Consider the following 22941-nt stretch of genomic DNA (forward strand, 5'->3'; position numbering starts at 1 on the left):
TGGAAACTGGGGACGTCGACGTCAACGGACAGAGGCTGAAAAGTGCGGGTGACGCAGGCACGAAACGGTCGTGGTCGATCGGAAGGGAGGTGGGAGTGAATGTGGTTGTCGTTGAATTCCAAGATTTCGAGGGAGGACGATGTGCGACATCCATGCGTCTCAAGAAGAGAGAACCGTGGGTCTCATCCTTGTCCTCCCCTGACACTCGCTCTCGATCCATCACCTCATCATCACCACCACCCACCTTGTTACATATGATTATTATTTTGCCTCACCCATCCTCCGCCCCTCCACCATAGCCATAGGCACACGCACGCGGCTCACCCCAGTCAAATGTCATGCCCCCCTGCAAATCGCTTTTCCGGATCTGATTCCCTCTCTTCGATTCTGTGGCCCTCCTAGATTCTCGAGTCCTCGTTCCAGGCATCCACCGCTCCCCTTGGATATGGTGACACGCCAGCACACTGCACTGTATTTAGAATCCTCGAAGAGCTAAGCCATGCATCACGGGCGCAAGTGAATTGCGGCCATGACCACCAAGAGCTGAAGGAGCTGCACAAAATCGCATCCGTTCATTGCACTGAGGGAAGAAAAAGACGGCTCATCCGGTTCTCTCGAGGAAGTTTGTCTGCGTGTTTACTCGCGCCATACCTTCACTATGGCAAAGCGACTATCGTCCTTGTTCTCTCACGCGCGCGATCCCACCGACAGCATCACCCCCGATCCACCTACAGCGGTGGCAGCGAGTGCTCCTCATATTCCACCTCAGTCTGCTGGCCACGCCATATCCCACAAACTGCACAAACATCGCATAACCTCCTCTTCTGAGATCGATCTCAACGCCGGCCTGCCACCGCTTACTCCCCCTCCCCTACTCTCCGCCTCTGGAGCAGTCCGCCCTCCAAGCAGTCACCAGAGCGCCTCCGGCAGCACATCCGCGAGCCGGAATAGCAGTCCCCATAGTCTGGTACGCAGCAGAGAAGCAAGCAGGAGTCGGCCTCAGACACCGAATTTGTTGATACCTCCCGGTACGGCCGGCTCCCCGGGCCATCCTGCAACGCCTCCGTCGGCAAAGGTAGCGAAGAAGAAGAGTTGGCTCCATGGAAAATCAGATAAACACAGATTTGATGACGGCCCAGGGGCCTCAAAGGCATGGATCGCCGGGTTGCGGGAGCATGTAGCATACGACTTGACGCCGCTGTTGAAGGGCGAGCGAGTCCCCGAGCTCTGGAATGATTATGGCGACACAGTCATATATCTTTATCCCCCTTCTTCCGGAAAAGGCCCTTGTTTTCGTATCGAGTCCGCTCTCCTGGTCGACTCAAAACCCCTCGTCAACCTTCGCATGCAGTCTCCGCCCTCGCCCGTTGATGTGAACAACGACGTCCCTCAAATGCAGACCGCCTTCTCAGACATGTCAGTTAGTCCGAGACAAACACGTCCCCCGTTCCAGGAGAGCTCGGGGTACCGTCCCACAAACTTCTCGGTGCCCAATGCTGTCACCTCGATCAACCAGGAGAGGCACGTCTATCTGCCGGTCGGTTTTGAGACAGACGTATCTCAACCCGGGTCGGAGCTGCACGGAGATGATCTGGAGCTTCTCGTCCTGTACCGCAATTTCTTTGCCTTCCTTGCTGGTGGGGCGCTGATCGCCACGCCCAGACAGGTGACTTTGTTCTCGATCTTCATGGGAGTTAGCAGCATACTCAAGAGGTTTTCTTTTACCAATGCAGATGGGTCCACATGGGGCGATGTGCCCTACAACAGCTTTTCACGATACTGCGACGAACTTCGACTGGCTGATGTGAGGTCCAGCCGTGAAAAGACCATCGAGGCCATAGTTCTGGGGGAACATCTGAAATCATGGCCACTGTACAACGAAGGCTTTTGCCACGCCGTCGGGCGTCTCGCCGATATCAAATCGATCAAAAGTCCAAAATACGAGAAGATCTCGCCAATTACGATCAACCGCCTAGAGCGAGCCCAGATTGACATGGAGCAAAGGCTGTTGACGGTCAAGAGCAAACTCGAGGATTTCGACTTCCCCTCCATGTTTGCTGGTGTTGCCAATTCGCAGACATCGATCGAGGCGAAGCTGATTCGGTTCAAGGAATGGAAAGCCGCTTTTCTCGACTTCAGACGATTTACCATGGCTTACCTACGTCGGCGTTACGGAGCTTGGCCTCCCAAGGCTTCCTCCAAAAAGAACAATTTCGAGGAAAGTGGGTTGAACAGGATATTGCTGCAGGAACTCTATAAAGACTTTACAGATTTGTACGATGTCCTGGTGGATCGTTCAGCAATCACGACTCGGACCGTCGACATGGCACCCATGGCCGATGATGCTGAGACCGAGGACCAGAACGAAACAATCCAACATGCGCTGCGAAGGGTTGAGGGCGAATATGACCGAGCAACACCACCAGTCATCCCCCCCATACCATTCGATACACCGTTGATTCCGCAATTCGCGAACAGTTTCAACCGCCATCATGTGGTCATATCCGACAAATCGGCCGCGCAGAGCAAAAAGCTCAAAGAGACCGAGATCAACGAAGTACTGCTTGGGGCCTACAACCGCGAATCGATCGTCGCGAGTACCTTTATTCAAGACTTTTTCAATTATGAACGCCAACTTGGTCGAGGGAAAACTCTTGATCAGGTCGTAGATGCACGATGTGGGCAATGGCTCTTCATGTACGCCGTCCTGCAGGCTCTTCCAATGACGGTGGTGGATGCCAGAGATCTCAAGCACACAGAAGGTGTCGAGTATTTCCTGTGCGTCGCGCCGAGAGGAGGACGACCCTGGATGAAGGAAGACCAGTCCACGTCTCGAGCATGGTACAACGTGGCCAGTGGCGGCGGCTATGTGAGTCTGCCAGCAGACCTCATCGATCACAGCGTTGAAGGAATTTACCGACGAAGTCACTGCTGGACGGCTGCTACTAGATGGCTGGGAGAATCACCTCCAGAGGAGATGACCAACGTACCTCAGCGCGCGGATGGCCACGGACTCCAACCGCGGCCCACCAGTGCATATTCGCCGTATGCGAGTCCCGCTCAATCACCCTACGCCAGTCCTTTACACTCACCACTCCTGCGGCCGACATCTCCTTCTGGCTCGGGCGACTTCCGCAACGTTAGTCGAGATCGAATTTCGGTCAATCTGGGCTTGGAAGCGATGGATGCGCCTCCTTCGTACCGTGGCAACTCTCGACCCCAGTCAACATTTAACCCAAACATCACCTTTGATGCAATTCTGGGTACTACCGAGGAACCGGCCAAGGGAAAAGGCAAGAAGGGAAAGAAATGAGATATCTAACGATGATTACGAATCTGCAATGCGGGACTTGGTAGGGAACGAAATCTAATTTGGGACGAGCTCATGACCCGCCTTGGCTATGAAAGGCGTCACTGGGGGACCAACAATGATTTTGGGGCTTGCGAGCCGTTTTGGTTAATTATCTAGGGGGCAATCCTGTGTGTCTTCGTGCTGGAGGAAGTATATAATACTTCATACGACTAATCGAAATCCATGAGCAGTCCATGATTCCTGCCACGTCAATCAAGTGTGTAATGCAGAGGCGTGCGTCTGTGAATGCTTCATGGCTGCTGGCGTCCGACGTCGTTCATCTGAACCACCTAAACAATCCCAGCCACATGAAAAGACCAGCCAACTCACGGTGCAGTCGTTGTATTGAGACTCCTACTAGGTGCAACCGCCAACGGGCCACATCCTCTAGTTCAATTACAGACTTATCCATACCGCGATCTCCAGTCTTAGGGAGACTCTGAGCGCAGGCGAAGATGGCTCGGCCGAGAAGCACAGCAACAGAAAACCAAATAGTGGCACACTTGTACAGAGGTAGGAAGGAGTTGCCCATGTGTCAACAGATTGTCCTCTTTGGCATGAGCAGGGATCAATCTAGGTGACAACTGACTACCTGAGCAGCTTCCTGACTCCATCCCGGTCTCAACCGCCAGATCAACCGCAACTCGTTACCTACGACCGCAATCACGGGCCCATACAACACCTCGATGGCCCACGGACGCGTGCACGTCAGGGGCTGCGCGAGCCCCCGAAGCACAGACGGGCCCGAGGTCAAAGTCGAAATCAGTCTCGACCAGGACCACACATGGTACGACGCGAGCATTCTGGACCATTTCGGCGACACATTCAGCATGTAGCAACATGGGGGCGGCCGCCGCCGAAATCAGCACTGAGAGGAAGCCCAACTTCTCCTGGGTCCTCCGGGACGCGCACGTCCCCTGCTACCGCGCACCGGGCGAGGATATCGTAATCTGGAGTAGAGCGATAGAACCAGGCGGGAAGACCATGCCGACGAGGAGCAGGCGGAGGGAAGATGGAATCTGCGCGGCGTGGGGTTCAATGCTGTTGAGGGACGCAGGGGGGTCCACAGTTGTATAAATCCACCTCAACTGGACTGCACTTTATATTAGGACAGAGATGTTGTATACCAATGCCTCTATGAATAGTGTCTTTTACCTTCTTCCTCTTCATCCTCAAGCAGCAGCCTTACGCCCATCATCTCTCTGGTCTTGAGTGTCTAACCCGTATCTAAATAGATCTTTATCTATTCATTCACAATTTCGCCCCTTGATTCCTGTTCTTCGGCTCCCAGAACTGCACCTCCTCCCTCCGCTCCCTCCAGTCTGGAGGGAACATCCGCGGGCCGAGGATTTTCTTCTGCACCTTCCCCGTGCCGCCCTTGGGCAGCTCGCCCTGCACGACGCGCAGCAGCGTAGGTAGCTTGTACGGGGCCAGTTCGGCGCGGAGGTCGGCGCGAAGGCGCTCGATCGTCAATGGCCTAAGGTCGGAGGGCTCTTTGACCGCCACGACGGCCGCGACGCGCTGGCCGAACTCCTCGTCGTCGACGCCCAGCACGGCCGCCTCGGTGACGTACGGCAGCTGCAGACATGCGCGCTCGACGTCGACGGTCGAGATCTTGTAGCCGCCGGACTTGACGATGTCGACGGACGCGCGGCCCACGACGAAGTAGTACGCCCCCTCGCGGCGGAGGATGTCGCCCGTCTTGAAGAAGCCATCGGCGTCGTGCGCGTCCCGTGTTGCCTCCGTGTCGAAGAGGTACTTGGAGAACATGTATGGCGAGCGCACGAGCAGTTCCCCATAGGAGTCGCCGTCCGACAATTTTAACTCCACTCCTGGGACGGGGAGGCCGACGCACCCCTTAGGCAGGTCTGCTGGGGCGTTGGCCGGCACTTTGAGGCAGCCGGGGAACTCGGTCGCGCCGTAGCGGGTAAGGATGGGCCGGCCGCCGCGCAGGGTCGTCCAGAACTCCTGCACTGGGTCCTGCAGGGCGCTCGAGCCGCACATGATGTCTCGGAAGCTGTTTGCCGCATCATCATACCGCTGTCGCTCTGTGGGAGGGAGTACAGCGATGTTCTTCTCATAGTGCCACTTCAGGCGCAAGAGGATGGTCGGCACGGCCGAAAAGACGGTCAGACCGCCTCTCAGCCAGCGCTTCCACACCCAGTCCGGATCGAAGGAGCCTCGTTTGAATTCGATGCAGGCGCCCGCCACGAGGAAGACGAAGAACGATGTCTGCAGACCTGTGGTGTGGTGGACCGGCAGGACGTGCAGGAGCACGTCGGTGTGTGAGACGTCGTACCCCTCCCCGATGGCCAGGGCGGTCTCGTGCGCATACGAGCGCCGCATCACGGCACCCTTAGGTCTGCCTGTCGTGCCGGACGTAAAGATGACCACTCCTGGAGCGTTGTCGTCCAAGTGGCGGTTCGAGGAGAGTACCATGTCAAAGGCAGAGAAGGCGGAAGATTTTGGCAGGTTAGACAGGATGGGGAGTAGCTGGATGTCAGTGCCAGAATCGGCGCGAATGTATTTCTGGACATCTCGGCCGTGCTCCAGTACCTCTTCGCTCACGAGCAGCAGTGCTTGTCGTGACTTTGTGACGAAGTAGGAGACTTCAACAGTGGGGGCGGAAGTAGCTTGTGACTACCAGTTAGACAGAGGTTTTGAAGCATCTCCACTACCGTTTATGACAAACAGAGTAAAGGGCAATAACACATAAGTCGCGCCACTCACCGATGGGGACCACGGCAGCTCCAATGGCCAGCACCGCCAGCACGGCGACGGTGAACTCATACCCACCAGCAGCCAGGACTCCGATGTACACCTCGTCCCCCCGTTGCAGGGCACTGAGCCGCTCACTGCTCAGCGCCCGCTCGATCACTGCTCTGAAGGAAAGGGCGTCGGAGAGTATTTCGGTATACGTCTTCTCGAGCCCGAGGTCGACATCCCGAATGGCGAGGCGACCTCGCCGTGCGTGGCGCAGCAGCTTGCTGAAGAACGGGCTGTTGGGGAAGACATTGGGACCGACGTGCGGTGGGAGGAGCAACGTGCGATCCAGATTGTCGTCCATCGCGGAAGACGTGAGTCGAGTATCGGAGTTGATCTTGGCTGAACCAGTGGCGGCGCCCTTTGTTCAGTCCAGCTAGTCCAACGATACCTGTCAGTTGAGGAGGCTCACTGCCTCTTTCATTCGAGCACCAGAATCATCTATTGCTGGCTGGCGCCAGTGATGAAACAGGGCGGAGTTTGTCCGGTTTCCCTCATCCCAAAGCGTCGGCATTCGGCTAATGACGGCAATGACGGCACTGGTGTTGGGGATACTGTGAGCGTCCTCGAGGGCAGCGGTGTCCCTGGAGGACTTAACCAAACAAAGAAGATCTTGTTAGCTTGAAAGCTACTGTGGAAGTCGGGGAGAGAAGAAGTCTGGGAGTAGAGTTGGAGAAGGTTGAAGGTGTTAGCCTTGTAGTTCCCCAGAATACACTTTCTATAGCAGGCCACTTCCAGTCTGATCACGGTGGCTTCTAACTCAGATGGTAGAGCAGCTGGGTTGGGTCAAGCTACTCCTGTTAATCCAGGATTTCCATTCTCTTTGGTGCGAGATCCTCCGCAAGTATGAGTCTAAGACTGGACGTTTTCAGCATCGTCGTGATATCACGGGAGTCTTCAATATCTATATCTCACCTCGAGTGCTTTCCCGGGTCACCAGTCCTTTATTCTAGGTACTCGAGGATATAGACGTATGACTTGTCGGCCTTGCGACTGACCCAGACTCCCTCCGGCGGCCGGTCGCCTTGGTTTATAACCGGGACATCCCACACACGCCCCAATAGCGTCCGTGAGGCACTCAGGTCCGGATCATCCCAAATCGACCATCCAAAATCCCGGTCGAAGATCATCTTCACGGCCGAGTCCGATCGCACATAGACGCTTTCTTTGGCATCCCCACCCTCAAGGTGGAATTTGTATGTTAAGCCGTCCAAGGGGCGTCGAAGGCCGAATTTGGGAGAGTTCTCCATGTGATACTGTGGTCGCAGCGGTATTGCTTTCAACGAAGTGATGATTTTCTTTGCTTGAGTGGTTCGACACATGGCGGATGATTGGTCATGGCCAACCATCGGCCAAGCAATATATGAGCTCTCGGTATGAGTCGGTATGAGTCACCAGAGCAAAAGGAGCGCCATAACCCACCGTTAAAAGCGCACGGGCCGTAGGTTATCCGGTTGAGGCCTAAGCTGCAGGGATGTCCAGTCGAGGTCCATTGTGCTGAAATGTTCAATTAGTCTGCACTGATCTCGCATCAAGATGGGTCATCACTGGTCGTAACCTGTCTCCGACGTGGTATCAAGTCCAAAGGGGCTCTATCACCAGGGGTAGAAGAGGGTTAGCTATTAATATCGGCGTACTACGGAGTATTATGGGGTGCCGCCCCCAAAAGCAGCGTGACATTCTTCGCCACTTCCGGTCTTGCTGGTTATGCCGAATCAAGCTTCTTCTTTTCTTGACACCACCACCACCACCACCACCACCACCACCTCGCCCTCGAGACTGACAGGTCGTTCAGCTTTCCAATCACAGAAACCTTAACACTTGCGTCGACATCCTTGCTCTGGGAACGGAATATTGGCGCCCTGATGGGGCCTGTTTCCTTCTTCTCGGTCGTCAACATCGTGTCAAATTCTGACTATGGCTTTGTTAAAATCACGAACACGGCAAGGCCAGTTAGGGAGCCGAAAATCCCACGACGGATGCATCACCTGCAAGATCAGAAAACTCAAGTGTGACGAGCAGCGTCCTGCGTGTAAAAGGTGTCAGACGACCGGGAGAAAATGCGATGGGTATATTGACCCTCGGGCCAAGGGATTTTGGTCGCCAAGCACGAACCTCGCCATCGTGCAAGTTCAAACTCCCTCAACGTATGCGAGCTTCACACAGGTAGAGGTCCAATCGTTCGAGTTCTTTGTGCGGCGAGTCGTGCCGTATTGTTCACGGACCGTGGATGAACACTTCTGGCGTCTGCTTCTTCCCCAGCTCAGTCATTCCGACCCTGTTATCTGGGATGCCGTCATCGCTCTCTCATCTCTGATCCAGCACTTTCAGTCTTCCGGCAGATCTACAGTGGCGGAAATCAGCACAGCCCCCGTGGTGAAGAGAGAACATCGACGGGCGTTGGCGTGGTACGGCAAATCGATCGCTCGTCTACGGGCACAATTGAATCAACCAGGTACTCGGTCCATTACTGCAGTGATCTCTTGCATCCTATACATTTGCATAGAGTGCTTGCAAGACCACCCATCTGAGGCAATCGCGCTCTATCAACGAGCAGTCGCCATGACAGAAACGATGGCAGACCCGGAGAACCGGACCTGGGGGTCGACACAATCCGAGAGCTCTGTCCAAAGCACCGTCCGGGCCTTATTACAAAATATGTCGGCATCGCAACGACTTCCTCTCGGCCGGTCAAGGGTTTTAGGAGATACGAACTTCGAGACGCTGGCTGCAGCCCGAGATAGTCTTTATGCCCTGCTCTTTGCCGCCCACGACTTCATTGTGGATGCGAGGACAATCACGTTCAACAAGCCGAAAGAATGGACACCCTCCTCGGATCTGATTCACAGACAACAGCAACTTCGAAAAGACTTTCTAAAATGGCGCTCAGCTTTCGAGGATATGACAAGCTGTCCCGATGGTGTTTCCATCCAGGACGAAGCCGAGCAATGCTCTCTCCTCCATGTGGTATACGCCTATTATTTCACTTTGGTGTGTACGTGTTTGAGTATGTACGAAACGGATTTTGACGACTATTTGCCCGTGTTTCAGAACCTGGTCGACCACGCCAGCCGAATCATTACTCCCAGGAGTGAAGAGCAGCGGCCCGTCTTCATGTTTGAGACGCGAGTCATCCCGTCCCTATTCGGCGTTGCCGTCAAGTGTCGGCACCCGGTCATCCGCCGACAGGCGATCTCGCTGCTTCGTCATGGAACTCAGGTAGAAAACACGTGGAGAGCTGACACGATGGCCGATATCGCCGAGTGGTCTGTCGGCATCGAGGAATCGGGCAGTATTTACGGGGCCTTCTGTCCAGAGCCTCCTGCTCAGATCGAGCTGCCCCCCGAACACCATCGACTGCACTGGAGCCAGGTTGTCGAGCTTCCAGATTCAACCGGACGAGCCACGAAGTTTCATCAAGTCCAGAAGTGGGAACAAGATGACCGTCACGTGTGGTCACTCGTCAACCACATGGTGAGGCTTTGATGTGGGCGCACGCATTATATTGTTCATTCAAACTAACAATGACATGCGGATCGTGGAAACCCCATCGACGGTATTTGAGTTTCCCGCCAGGCATACGACGTCGCATATCATAATTATAGGGGAGACTGCGTTGCAACCGGAATCCCTCCTGCTGGTTCCACCCTCTCCAACGAGAGCCAAGGCTGAAATAGGGTGGCAACACGTGTGCCAAATTGGAAACATTCCACTTCAGTGTCCTGCATGAACCAAGGGACCAGCATTCAGTCTCCTTGGTCCGCACCTTTTGGACCAAGACAGCATTATCGAAATGGCGTGGCCAGTTGGTTGACTGGCTGACTGACCCATCTGTGAAGCTCTGGTCGCGCTGGCGTGGTTGCGAATTCCCCGCAACCCGAACTCACCAATCATGGTCCTGGGTGGGTGAGGGAAAATGGTCGCTGCTTCAGTGATTCATGAACTTATGTGCCCATGCCCAGTATCCCTAGGCCTTGGCCAGGGAGAGAGAAAAAAGATTGTGTCTCGAATAATGGGGCCCTTTTCGTCTTCCCCCTCTTTTTTCGTGCATTCGTTCCATCATTGAGTCTCCACAACCCGAGCCGACCATTCACAGCTCGCGACCGCGTTTCGTCGCTTGGTACGCAATACATTACCAAAGAAGGAGTCCTATATCACGCCGAGTACTCGGCATCACGGTATATGAAGTATTGAAGGAACAGGAGAAACTTAAAACCTCTACCTCTCGACCAATCAATCAATCAATCTATCCATCCATCTGCCTGTCTGTCGTGGTACAACATCTCACCTGACTGCCCATCCAAAATCCAACCCTGTTCACAGCTCTATCTGACAAGTTCCCGCCAAAAGAAACGCGAGTCTCGCATCCCAAGAGAGAGACCGAGAACCATAAAAATACGTATACATACACCATCCATCTCCATCTCCAGCCCCCCGGGTCGAAGAATCAAGTATGATCTCCTATCAAGGCATCATCGCCATCTGTATCTTCGGCGCCGCAGCACTGGTCACTGTCGGTTTCGTGGTGCACCGGCTGCTGACGAAAGCCAATCACACTAGTGACTGCTTCACCCCGTCCGACGAGCAGCGCCAGTACATGCGCGAGGTGCGCGAGCGGAATATCATGGACGCCTTGGGGGGTCTCAGGAGGTGCTCGTCGCAGCAGCAGCAGCAGCACAGATATCAGCCTGCGCCGGGGGCGAATGTGTAGCGGATTGACGTGGCGGGATTGCGACAGACTGCAATGGAGCGCGAAATGGATCAAGACAAACGAACTTCTGCTCGACGCAACCGGAATGCCATACATATATTCGGTTCGTCCGTCCGGGACAATGATTCCACCCGGCCAGACACGCTCTTCGAAAGAGAAGGAGAAGGGAGAAGAGTGAATGAAGCATACCCGTGTCCGTGCCTGCCTGCCTTCGAACCTCATCTCAGCACAAGTATTGGATGTCAAGGGAGACCCCACCGGCGGCTGACATTGCCTGGGCCGAGACGAGACGAGACGGGACGGCCATCCTGGGTGAGCAGAGTCCGTCTCAGACCCACAACGCAATTGAGTGACCCGTCCATCCATCCATCCATCCATCCATCCTCGACCTATTTCCTATCCTCGTCGTCAACTCCCTCGGCCCCCACCCGGCCCGCAGAAAAGAGAAGCCATGTCAACATTGAATTTGGGCGACCACGTAAACACCATATCGAAATCGAACTGTGGAATACGAATGTGCACATGGTGTGGCAGTGGATCATCACTTACTCAGTCCCGCCCACCTCTCCCTCCAAGCCAATGTTGTCTCTAGGCTGGGAACAGGGCATGGGGGGCTGGGGCAGGGCAGAACAGGTCAAAGCTCGCACAGTTGTACACCGAAACTCAGAGGTGGATAAGGGGCATCTGGACGACGAAGCTTCTCGAGAATGTGGTACGAGTTCGCCGCGCCACTTTGATGATGATTGATGATGTAATTTTAAAATGTCACTATATAGGGAGTATGGTAGGCAGCCTTATTATTCAAAAGAGACGCTCGAGCATAGCAACGTGCAATGCCAGTCATGACACGATGCCTCTGGCCATAGCCGTTGGGCCGTCAAATATGTTCGCACATCCAACTCCAATCAAACGGTCCCCGACCGCGCTGAGGGTTTCTAGTTGAACCGGCACGTGCCCAATCCATGCTTGAAGTCAGTCTCCTCCCTGAAAGAGGTCGTACGCCTGTTCTCCGCTGTCCTGGAAAATCCGACTCCTGGATGGGCCGTCTCACTGCCAGTCCTCAGTCCTGCATATTTCATGCCATAGCCCAAGGATTGTGAAGCATCGTCATTGTAGCTGTGAGTCGACATTCAATAGATTTCTGTCTCACACACATTCCGGGCCACTACTGTAACTCCAAGCTCCAGGTGCACTCCATGCTGTAAACAGGAACTCACTCCCCCATGGCTGAGTGTCCGACATCAGCCAACGTGAACGACAAGAGCCGTGTGCATTGCAACCTCACCCGCCACCGCAGTCCCCTTGATCATCAAGGCCGGTATAAGTTGCAACACTGACTTACTAGTACAGTCGTCTCTTAATCTTAACCCTGAGTAGATACCGCAGCATCACATGTGACGGATCGTACATCGCATACTCGTTGAATCCGAGGGCGCCCCCGGAATGGGTGTCGCCGTAGGGGGCTGTGATTTCAGGCTGCAAGAAATGTTCAAGTAATCAGTCAGCACACCGTACACATGCCTACATTACTTCTGCACAGAGACAAAAGAAGAGAAGAGGGGAACAAGAGAACGGGCAGCGAAACGAAGTATCCTCCCCTGACCAAGAAATAAAGTGAAGGCCTACATACCATCAAAGGACTCCCGTCCCCCACACCAGGCTCCATCTGCCACTCAATCGGCTTCCACCTGGCCGGCCCGGTACGGCCGAGGCCCTCGATGCAGCGGTGGCGGCCACGAGACTGCCGGATGACCTCGTGGCCGTTGTAGATGCTGGCCTGGGAGCGGATGCGGCGGACGCCGACGTCGGCTTCGCATAGAAGCAAAATGCCATGACCGTCCCCAGCCTCGAACCTACAGAAGCCGGCGGATTTGCTGGAAGCGTCGGCCAGGTAAATGGCGTTCCCAAACATGCTCCCCGTCCAGCTGGCGCCCTGGCGGCGGATCTGCAGGCCCACATCCAAGATGCCCAGCAGTGAGTCTACCGGTGTACCATGCCATAGCAGCAGACGCATCTCGCCACTCGGGTCGTTGTACTTCTTGGTCTCGATCCAGTGACGGTACGGATTCGGCAGCGGCGCTTTGACAAACAGCCGGTAGATCTCCTCCAGCTCCACGCTCAAGCAGTGAATGCGGTGGCACGAGTTCTCCAGATAGGCCTTGAGCTGCCGGAACTCGGGCGTCGACGCGTCTGTCAGCCGCCGGAATCCGTGTCGCAGCGAGCTGTATGCTTGGTACAGCGGCTGGGCCAGGACCTTGTGCGCGTGGAGCTGCAGTGATCCCTTGCAGTGCATTTGTTCCGCCAATTTGGCTATCTCCCGGAAAGGCCAGAGACAATACAGGAACTTCGCCTCGAGAAAGAGGGCGTGGTAGCTCGATATTACGGCCGGGCGGTCGTCCGCTGAGTAGAAAGGAATCTGGCTGCGGTAGTGCGACGAGAGTCTGAGGATAGTCATCCAGTTGATCGTGTTGCCGGACTCAATGTGTATGCGGATACGAAGGAGAATCTTCAATGCCGAAAAGACGGTCCACGAACTGAGCTGCTCGTAAGGCGCCGTGAATGATAACCAGGGCGCGGATGTGCTTGGGTCCTCGCTGCCAGCGACGTGATTCTTCACCGGGCCACCAAATAGAATGTGCTCCATCAATCCTCTGACCTCCGCGTTGATGTTGCCGTCGACCGCCGTATACTTTGGGAGCTCCTTCGGCCTTGCCGTGGTCTTCGTGTAGTCCAGCTCCACGAACGCAAACCTCCCTGGCCTCCGTGGAACGAATTCGTATCGTTTGTTCCACGTCTTCAAAGTCTTGTCCTGGAAGAACTTGCGGAACCTGGCCGTTACCGTGCTGAGGGTGGGCGACTCTATCACGATTCTGGCGAAGCCCTCGAGTCCGACGCGACCTTCGCGAACGTATAAGGCGTAGGTTCCAGTTTCGGGGTTGAATACTACCTGTTGCCTTCGGAAGTAATTTACGTTTTTCGTGATGTCGACTCGGACCAGGTAAGCGTCATAAATCGACATTTTCAGGCGATCTATCACGACCTTGGCATCGAAGCCTGCCCTGAAGTCTAGGGGTACATTGATGCTTGCCCCATTCTGTTGTATTTGAGTCCGGGAAAAGCCATAATGGGAAGTGCGCCTCGATCTGGAGGAACATGGGCTTCTGTGTTTGTTGTAGAGGGCTTCGAACTCGAGGCGGTTCTCCTCGTGCCTCTGTTTCTCGCTCGCGTGAAAATCGTCGCTCTCCCGGTCCGAGGATATTCGAGGAAGAGGAAAGACCGGGGCAGGTATCGGAGGCAGTGGCGCCACTGAGGCCGTCACATCCTGTTTTGCCAACTGTGCGGCTTTCAGAGCATCGGACAAGGTGGGGACGTACGAGAAGTCGGTGGCCTTCCCAGGTTCTCCTCCTACATTGTGCTTGGAGAGTCTCGCTGGGTTGATAGTCCCTGGCGGATCTGGAAACCACAACTGGGTCATAGATTGGCAGGCGGAGGACGGTTCACGTCAGGATGTACGGCGCCAGTGAGTATGCGGGCTATCATGGTCTAAGGATGGGGAAGGACCATGGCAGGGTGGGCAAGTGTTCAGCCTCATAGGCAAAATGCTGGACTCACCAGCTGAAAGAAAGGATCCCAAGGTATATATGATGTTCGGGGAAAGATATCCTGCAGACGCAGATGATATAAAGAGATGAAGTTTGCAACAAACTCAGGAGATTCATTCCATTCTGTGACACTGGTAATGCGAACAGCCCAGGCGGAACGTCCACATTTGACATGAAGGAGCTGGGCCGGTCGTCACGAGTCACGAGGGGCGCCTGCCCTATTCCAGTCAGGCGGCAAGTCGCAACAGGGCTTCCTTTCTGCTTTAGGGTTCCTTGGCGGTTCGTATTGGTGCGTGGTTTCCAGGGTCCTCGTCCGAGCAAAAGAGGGAAGCTTAGAAGTTATGGCACGCCCTGTGGTGAAACAAAGAAAAAGCCCTGTTTGGTGAGGTGAATCATGCATGGGCGTGTGGTCAAAGTGTCCACCATCAATGATCAGCCTCATCCCTTGCGTTCGCAATCTAAGGACCGGTGTCTCTGACTGCATTATCGATCACACTGCTGGTGGAGCTGAGAGATTTCACCCCACTTCTGCTGCCTGCACACTCTGTGAATGCGGATCTCTATTGTTACAAGGCAGAAAGAAGGGACCATTCATCCTGTGGAAAAGTTGGTCTGGCGCAACCTCAAACCAGAGCCTTGCCGGATCGTGTCACATCGAGCTAGTTCCTTTTGGGCGAATAGTGACGGCGTCCAGGCTGCGTAGCCCCGCATTTCCCCGCTCTCGGTCTTTTGCGCCCGTCTATCTCCACCAATAGCAGCCGAGCTTAGTGCTTGTTAGCGGGTCCACCGGACGGGCAACCGAGGGGCACGTGTGCACGAGTTTCCCCTTTGAAGTATAACAACCTTGCGTGCACTCACCCCTTCTTTCTGCCTATCAAGGCCGGCTTGGATGGAACGCAGTCTTCGGCCTATGATCATCTCCCTTGGAGTCGCTTTTAGCACCTCGTTCGGTAAGGCCGCAGGCACATATTCGCCCCATATTTTCCTCGCGACCACACCGTCGTCCTGGCTCACCACGTCGGTGCTTGAGATCCTGGCCGCCTTGACGCCTTCCGGAAGATCGTCGGGTGTGGCAACCACGCTCGCGACCGTGCCACCACCCACCGCGTGCAGGACTGCTGCGCACTGCCGAACGGTTGCGTCGGTTCCGATAGCGTCGTACGCGCCCGCCACAGGTGTCCCGTTCTCATGAAGCAGCGAGATAAATCTCGGCACGATGTTGGGCGCGTGGTAGTCGAGCACAAGGCAGGCTCCCAGGTCCTTGCAGTAGGAGTATTTTCGTGGTGAGGCGGTGGTGACCACGTCGTAGCCCGAAGCCACAGCCAGCTGGATGGTCGTTGAGCCGACCGATGATGACACACCCCAGACGAGCAGCACGTCGATTTTCTTGGTTGTTGTCTCAGCCACATGTTCAGATCCATCCCTCATCTCTAACGACAACATTCGGTCCGCGAGTCTGTTCACGACATCGGGATATTTCAGTCCCAGCGTCATCTTGAGATACAAGCCGGCTGCTGCGGTTGAGATGCTCAACGGCAGTACCACCGCTGCCCTGAAATCCAAGTCATCAGGAATCTTTGGGACCGTGGCAGTCTTGGCCCGGACGTAGAGTTGGAACACGCCATAGGCAGACCCATATGCGAGCCCCAGCGTGTGGGCCATGACATTATCTCCCTGCTTGTAGTTCTTTACATCCTTGCCCACCTCCAGGATTTCTCCCGAATCGGCTCCAGGAGGATGCACCTTCATTCCACTACTTCGTAAGAGACCAACTTTCCATGGACCTTTTGATTGAAAGACCGAAGATCCGGACACGGGGAAAATACTCCACCGAGCAGTGTGCGACTTTGCAGATTGAGAAAAGGTCACAACCTGTCTACCATTACTAGAAAGACCCCATCTCCATTATCAAGGTGACTCGGCCATGCCTGATGGTTTCGTTGGTATCCTCAAATGGCAATGATACTGAGCTCGAGCTCGGTTTTTTCCGGCTGTGCATCATAATGCAGAAATCTCTCCAGTCTGGCTGTGACCGAAGTACTCCGTCCCGTGGGATTCTCACCATCTCTTTGTCACCGAGCTACACCCTCGACGACATCCTGATGAGATTCAGCCTCGAGTCGCTGCGTCCATGTCCTTCGCCTTATTCAAGGCACGTTAGTCTCTTTTCACGGGTTTCAGTCTTATTTGAAGCGGGCCTTTGCTCCACAGCGAGAAAACCTTCTGTTCAGAAAGCCAAGCGCCGCCGTCGTCTCTCAGTAGCTCCAAGTCGAAGTTCCAGAGCAGCGTTGCTAATATCATCCGCATCTCTAAAATCGCAAGGCTGGAAGCGATTTGTCAGCACAAGTCCTTAACCGACATACAACAGCCCTTACTTTTTCCCTATACAGTTTCGTGGACCGGTTGAGAAGGGTTGGAAGACGTTATGATTGTCATTTTTAAATTGTTCTCCTCCAAGCCAACGTTCGGGGAGAAATTCGTCTGGCTTGTAAAAGTATTCTTGGCAATGGTTCGAGGCGTATTGAGAAACGTACACGGAAGTCTGAAAGCCCAGTCAATAGCGCAATACCTGGAAGAAACGAGGACGGAAAAACTCACTCCTTCAGGGATGAAGAACCCTGAGATGACGTCTCCACCCTTTGGCACGATTCTTCCGAACCTGAGACATGGACGACAGGATCAGTCAAGCTTCCTTCGTTGGGCGGATGTTATGACTCCCTTACCCAGTTGGCACAGGTGGGTAGATGCGAAGTGTTTCATTCAACACGGCGAGCATATACTGCAACCGGGAATTTATTGTGGTGATATTGATCTCCTCGACGTGGGGGAAACTAGATCGAACTTCTTCCGTCACGCGTTTGTAAACTTCGGGGTGGGACAAGGTCAAGTAAACTGTTGCAGACAACGTGGTCGCGGTTGTCTCGCTGCCTGCGACGATAAATATCTGTGCGCAGCTTTGAATCTCGGCTAGAGACAGAACATTTTTTTGCAGTGCGTCGGCCGCGGAAGTCATAAAATCGTCTCTTTGGGTTTCCATGGCCAGTCGTCGTTCCACTTTTCGAATGTTGAAGTTCATCAAGCTTTCCCTTTGCGAGATCACCTCCCTTGGCACAAAGTAACCCATGAAATGCTTGAGCCACGGGATGCGGAGCTGAGCATCGTTAAAAGCCATGGCATAGAAGGCGGCAAAAGTCAGAGCAACGATCGGATCATAGGTTGACTTCTCCAAACAGCCGTAAGGCTCGCCATACGTCAGGTCAGCGATAGCGTCAAACGTGGCGAAATTGAACCATGAGACGATGTCAACTACCCCTTTAGTTGGGGAATCGACCTGCTGATGAAGTCGCTGCATCAGCAGATCTGAGTATTTCCGGAGGATGGGCTCTTGCTGGCGGAGAGAATTTTCAGCAAAAGCGTGAGAGAACACGCGCCGCTGGCGCCCATGGTCCTTTGCCAAAGCCATCACCAACCCCCTTTCACCACTCAGGGGCGGGGGAAAAAAGTGCATGTCTTTCTCATATCCGTCCTTAAGTCCCTGCCTGAACCCGTAGATTGCTTTCCAGCTGTCTGTGGTAAGGAAAGCAACCTGGTTCGGCGCTACCCTTACCACTGGGCCATATTTCTTGTGCAGTCTGTTGATCTCCCACACAGCGTTGCCCTGCAAGATGGTCTTGGTGTAAGGGATCTCGCTGAAGACGGTCCATTTTGGACCTGGAATATGTCGTAGTGGATGGAAGTATACGTTGTAAATACCCTTACCGAGAAAGGGCACAACAATCTGGTCAGGAAAAGAAATTAATGAGACGTCAAGCATGAGGGGGGGAGCTGACTACCAGACAAAACCCCGTTGCGAAGAGAACCAGCAAGGCTTGAGACGCTAAAACATCCGACGGGAAGGCGAAGTGAAGAAGCTCTTGTGCCAATACCATGATTGGATGCCTATTCTTGTCTATCCAGTGACAAGGTTCAGTGGCTTTTTTTGTGGAATAGTGTGTGAACAATGCACTCGAAACTGGCTTTGTACTTTATACCTGTTTGGCAATGTGCCGTCGTTGAAAGTCGGCAACTCGGGTCTCGAAAACGTCTAGGACGGTGACAGGTGTGTAGAACGTCTCCTCAAAGAGAAAATTATCTCAGGTGCGAGCAGAACATCCCTTTCACAGCCGCACTCCCGGATCTCTCTCTCTCTTGATGCTTTCGGAAACGGAAGTGTTCCTGTCGTGGGCCCGCAGTGAGCGGACCGTCCACTCGCCGCCGCATGCTCGGAACAGTCACTGGATGAAGTCCGTGCGTATACAGTGTGCATCAGACTCAGAGATGGAGCTGGTTGCATGCCTCCCCACGGGGTATCTTAAGGCTCATATCTCCACGTTGAGCATGAGGCAGGAGAGAGGCCAACAAACGGCAGGTTTGAAAAGATCATATTTGCTGTACTTCTGCCTGGTGTTACGTTTGTGTATCAATCTTCTCATCAGTTTACTTGCTTTGACGGGAGAATGCTTTCCCACGATGCCAACAACATGGCCCCCAGAGAGAAGATCTCCCCTAGAAACTGGCTGATCTTTGCGACACTCTGTTTCGGTGCCATCGCGGGAGCGATGTCCAATGGTATTATCAGCACGACGCTGGGCCAGCCATCTTTTCTCGAATACTTCGGCTTCCTCAACCTCACGGGGACAGATACTAGCCTCATTGGAGCCACTCTCGGGGTCTTTTATGCCGGTTGTCTATTTGGTCTTCACTGCCAGGACTACATGTCGTACAAATATGGCCGTCGGATGTCGCTCGTCGTTGCGTCAGCTACGTCAATTGTGTCTGGGGGCTTGATCGCGGGAAGTGTGCATATTGCAATGTTTCTGGTTTTCAGGTACGAGAGATATTCTTGCTTTGCTCTTTACTTCGCTAAGCTGGCGTCCGAACAGGTTCTTCGCAGGGTTTGGAGCCTCGATGTTTGTTGCCACAACACCTCTGCTCATGTCGGAACTGTCAGCACCTCGTCACCGAGGACTAATGGTCGGTATGTTTGGCGTGGGATTGTCATTTGGCTATTCTGTTGCCTCGTGGTTCGGGGTAGCTTTCTACTTTCTCCCTGCCTCTGGTGCCCAATGGCGAATTCCCTACGCTTTGACAACCGTCCCGTCCATCCTGACACTTACTCTTCTTCCTTGGATCCCGGAGTCTCCAAGATGGCTTATTATGGTTGATCGCCTTGATGAAGCGTCACGGATCATTCGCAGCCTCCACGGAAGCGGCCGAGACCCGCAGCTGGATTCTTTCGCCAATGCCGAATTCGAGCAGATGAAGACTCAAATTGCTTTTGAACGCCAGAATAAGGTCACTTGGCTTCAGTTTTTGACTTCCAAGCGCTATAGAAGCAGAGTATGGACAGCTGCTTTGACATTTATGGCCAGTCAGGTATGGAAGCATCACTCCAGTCGGTACATAAGTGGCGACCACTGACCAACTCCAAGTCCGCCGGCATTCTCGTGGTCATTAACTACAGCACCGCAATCACCAAGAACCTTGGATTTGGACCAGCCGCGCAGCTGTCTATCACATCCGCCTATCTCTCCTCCGGCCTCGTGGCCGTCTGCATCGGCGCTCTCATTGTCGATCGTCTCGGAAGACTGAAATCCATTATTATTGGCACTTTGCTTCAGGTCACAGTTCTTGCCTGCCTCACAGGTATCATTGCGAAATATGCCGGAAGCTCCAACAAAGCCGCCAACTCAGCGGCCATTGCACTCTTTTTCCTCTACTTTCTGTCTTATGGCACCTTTGTTGAGGGGCAGATATACACATATTGTAACGAGCTGTTCCCCAGTCATATCCGAGCCAGGGGTGTTCTTGGGGTCTTTCCTGGTTGTATCTGTTTGCCATCCCATTCACCACGTAAGTTGAAAAGCAGCTTTATTCAGATATTGTCAGTCTACTAACGTCCTCAGTGGCGCGCTGTATGCGTTCGAGACTGTTGGCTGGAGGTACTACTTGGTCTTTCTTCTTGTCCCCCTGGTAGTTGTCGCGGCGCTGGCAGTCCTAGGCAAGGAAACAAAGGGGAAAACACTGGAGGAAATTGGCGCACTTTTTGGGGATGAGCTTGTCGTCAGAACTCTTGATGATCAGCTAGAGACTAACAAGGTTGTTGACACCGAAAGTGTTCACGTCGAGAAGGTCAGTCCAAAAGTCTTGGAACAGGATCAGGTGGCCAAGACATGCTAGCATGCACCTCGAAGCCGCTCATAAGGTTATTGCTCCATGTCCCTATCACTGCTACAAAGAACCGAAAGCCCAGAATCAAGGATCCGTTAGGCCTGTCTACTCATAGAATATCACCGCTTTCTCACTTTATATAGGAGGAATAATCTCAATCTCCCCCGGTCTGCTTCTTCTAAATCGTGCGTACTCTCCTCGAAACTTATAATGGCTGGCGGAAATTTACGGGGCATTCTCCGTCTTCCTCCTGTGCTTCACAGCTTCCCTAAGTAGCCAAATCGCTTTAGAGAACGCTCCCCTGACGAGGTGGGAAAGGGCACGGGATGCCAGCATCAAGAGTCATGCCTCAAGCTTCTCTAATATTCAGCTATGCGGAAGCCCTTGTAGCCTTCTTTAATACAATTGTTAAGCCGTTCCCTCAAGGACTTGTACCCGCCCATGAAGAAAATGGTAGAGCCTTTCTTACCCTCGACATTTGTCCCCGAAATGAATGACGATTTCGCGGTCATATAAAGATTTCCCTTGCCCAATCTGATGCATAGTTCGTTCCAGTCGCGCTCTGCTTCTGGTTCTGTCTCCACTATGATCTTCTGGAGGTTGCCGCCTTGCTTGCGGCGCTCCTCCGCGGTAGCGAGAAGATCCGTGATAAACTCCACGTAAGATTCGAGAGCCGGCGGTAAATTCGAAATGATTGACTGTGGGCCGCTTATCATGAACAGGTTAGGGAATTCAGATATCCCCACTCCAAAGTAACTGGTCGGTCCATCCTTCCAGTGTTGGTCCAGGGTGATCCCATTTCGTCCTATGAATTTGATTTGCCGGTAACTGCCGTCGATGGCGTCGAACCCAGTCGCAAAAATGATCACATCTAGGTCATATCGGGTCCCATCTGCTAGCTCCAGTCCAGTCTGAGTGAGCTTCACAATCGGATTGTCCTTGACCATCACAACATCAACATTGTCACGGTTGAACTGTTCGAAATAGCCCGCATCACAAATTGGCCTGCGATTCCAGATATCTGTCGGAGTCAATTTCTCCCTTTTGACGGGATCTTTAACAGTCTCCGCAATCTTCTTCCTGATAAACTCGCACGCAGTGATGTTGGATGCTTTGTTGCTAACCAGGTCATTGAAAGTTCCACGGAGAAATTGCAGATTGTTACCGTAATCCCATGCTTCCTGATATATTCTGTCCCGTTCCTCTGCAGAAACATCCATGGCAGAGATCTTCGGCTCGACAAATTCGCACGCAGTCGTGGTATTCTGGACTTGCTTCCAGATCTCATCCCATTCCCGATTAATCTTTGCCCGGTCCTCGGCTGTTACAGGTCGTCTTCCTGCTGGGACCGAGTACTGAGGGGTCCTCTGGAACGAGATCAAGGAACCCACGTCTTTGGCGATATCGACGATGACCTGCACACCAGTGGATCCATTGCCGATAACTCCAACGCGTTTACCCTTAAAGTCGTAGTGCTCGGGAAATCTGGCGGTATGATAGAGCTCCCCTTTATAGGCGTCTTGTCCGAGAATACTTGGCCAATTGACTTGAGTGAAATGGCCGAGGGCAGTGATGAGGTAGCGCGCCTTGATGAACTTGTCACCAGCATGAACAGTCCATGTGCCGTCGTCTTCATGGAACTCAGCGGAAGTGACTTCCAGGTTGAACTCCATGTGTTTTCTCAAATTGTGGCGCTCCACGATGTGTGAAAGATACGCAACAATCTCATCCCTGTACAGATAGTTGTCTGTGAACGGGTAGGTCATGAGATCCTCTTTGTCCCAGGAATAACGATATACAGTCGAGTGCGTGTCGCTCATCGCACCAGGATATCGATTCCACTGCCAAACACCTCCGACATCGACGCAACGATCGATCAACCTCACGTTCAAGCCCAATTTCTGTAGGCTATAAAGCTGATAAATTCCGCCAAAGCCTGCGCCAACGATAAGCGCATCGTAGCTTTCCATCGCAATGACAGTAGAGGGTGGAATGATAATCAGTGTGGTGCGAGTTAACAACAGTCTTGAGAAATGGAATGATTCTTGCTCATGTACTTATATATGCTTTGTTTGCGCGACAAGTGGGAGACACGCGGTTCGGCGTCCGGTCACCATTCTGGAGCCGAAGGAGTTCAAGATAGGTCGAGATCCTCAGGTCATCTACAAGAGTGTGTGAGAACCGAATAACTGAAGGAGCAGACATTGCTTTGGTCTGGAGGAACGCGGCCTTCGACTCCAGAATCGCCCGGTTTGCTTTTTCGGAAAACCAGAGATTCACGGACCGTCGGTCCGATCTGGCCA

General features: G+C 53.6%; 8 protein-coding genes across 8 annotated transcripts; 3 read left to right on the forward strand and 5 right to left on the reverse strand.

Annotated features, from left to right (window-relative positions):
• Nucleotides 1–658: 658 nt before the first annotated feature.
• AYL99_00171 (hypothetical protein) lies at nucleotides 659–3313 on the forward strand (the record flags this gene model as incomplete). Its single annotated transcript, XM_018831687.1, has 1 exon — nucleotides 659–3313. The coding sequence occupies one exon, from the start codon at nucleotides 659–661 to the stop codon at nucleotides 3311–3313; it is 2655 nt and encodes an 884-aa protein (XP_018697566.1).
• Nucleotides 3314–4603: 1290 nt separating this feature from the next.
• AYL99_00172 (hypothetical protein) lies at nucleotides 4604–6419 on the reverse strand (the record flags this gene model as incomplete). The annotated part of the gene is made up of 2 exons (XM_018831688.1): nucleotides 4604–5985; nucleotides 6083–6419. The coding sequence occupies 2 exons, from the start codon at nucleotides 6417–6419 to the stop codon at nucleotides 4604–4606; spliced, it is 1719 nt and encodes a 572-aa protein (XP_018697567.1).
• A 640-nt stretch (nucleotides 6420–7059) lies between these two features.
• On the reverse strand, nucleotides 7060–7437 carry AYL99_00173 (hypothetical protein; the record flags this gene model as incomplete). The annotated part of the gene is made up of 1 exon (XM_018831689.1): nucleotides 7060–7437. One exon carries the CDS (start codon nucleotides 7435–7437, stop codon nucleotides 7060–7062), a length of 378 nt encoding a protein of 125 aa, XP_018697568.1.
• Nucleotides 7438–8032: 595 nt separating this feature from the next.
• Nucleotides 8033–9601, forward strand: AYL99_00174 (hypothetical protein; the record flags this gene model as incomplete). Its single annotated transcript, XM_018831690.1, has 1 exon — nucleotides 8033–9601. The coding sequence occupies one exon, from the start codon at nucleotides 8033–8035 to the stop codon at nucleotides 9599–9601; it is 1569 nt and encodes a 522-aa protein (XP_018697569.1).
• A 2160-nt stretch (nucleotides 9602–11761) lies between these two features.
• AYL99_00175 (hypothetical protein) lies at nucleotides 11762–16177 on the reverse strand (the record flags this gene model as incomplete). Its single annotated transcript, XM_018831691.1, has 4 exons — nucleotides 11762–11942; nucleotides 12169–12302; nucleotides 12457–14292; nucleotides 15287–16177. 4 exons carry the CDS (start codon nucleotides 16175–16177, stop codon nucleotides 11762–11764), a joined length of 3042 nt encoding a protein of 1013 aa, XP_018697570.1.
• Nucleotides 16178–16585: 408 nt separating this feature from the next.
• On the reverse strand, nucleotides 16586–18242 carry AYL99_00176 (hypothetical protein; the record flags this gene model as incomplete). Its single annotated transcript, XM_018831692.1, has 4 exons — nucleotides 16586–16751; nucleotides 16804–16970; nucleotides 17027–17087; nucleotides 17152–18242. 4 exons carry the CDS (start codon nucleotides 18240–18242, stop codon nucleotides 16586–16588), a joined length of 1485 nt encoding a protein of 494 aa, XP_018697571.1.
• Nucleotides 18243–18948: 706 nt separating this feature from the next.
• AYL99_00177 (hypothetical protein) lies at nucleotides 18949–20647 on the forward strand (the record flags this gene model as incomplete). Its single annotated transcript, XM_018831693.1, has 4 exons — nucleotides 18949–19295; nucleotides 19351–19843; nucleotides 19900–20192; nucleotides 20374–20647. The coding sequence occupies 4 exons, from the start codon at nucleotides 18949–18951 to the stop codon at nucleotides 20645–20647; spliced, it is 1407 nt and encodes a 468-aa protein (XP_018697572.1).
• A 350-nt stretch (nucleotides 20648–20997) lies between these two features.
• On the reverse strand, nucleotides 20998–22608 carry AYL99_00178 (hypothetical protein; the record flags this gene model as incomplete). Its single annotated transcript, XM_018831694.1, has 1 exon — nucleotides 20998–22608. The coding sequence occupies one exon, from the start codon at nucleotides 22606–22608 to the stop codon at nucleotides 20998–21000; it is 1611 nt and encodes a 536-aa protein (XP_018697573.1).
• Between the last annotated feature and the right edge of the window lie 333 nt (nucleotides 22609–22941).

The sequence above is a fragment of the Fonsecaea erecta genome, assembly GCF_001651985.1.
Source record: "Fonsecaea erecta strain CBS 125763 chromosome Unknown Scaff1, whole genome shotgun sequence".
Taxonomy (NCBI): domain Eukaryota; kingdom Fungi; phylum Ascomycota; class Eurotiomycetes; order Chaetothyriales; family Herpotrichiellaceae; genus Fonsecaea; species Fonsecaea erecta.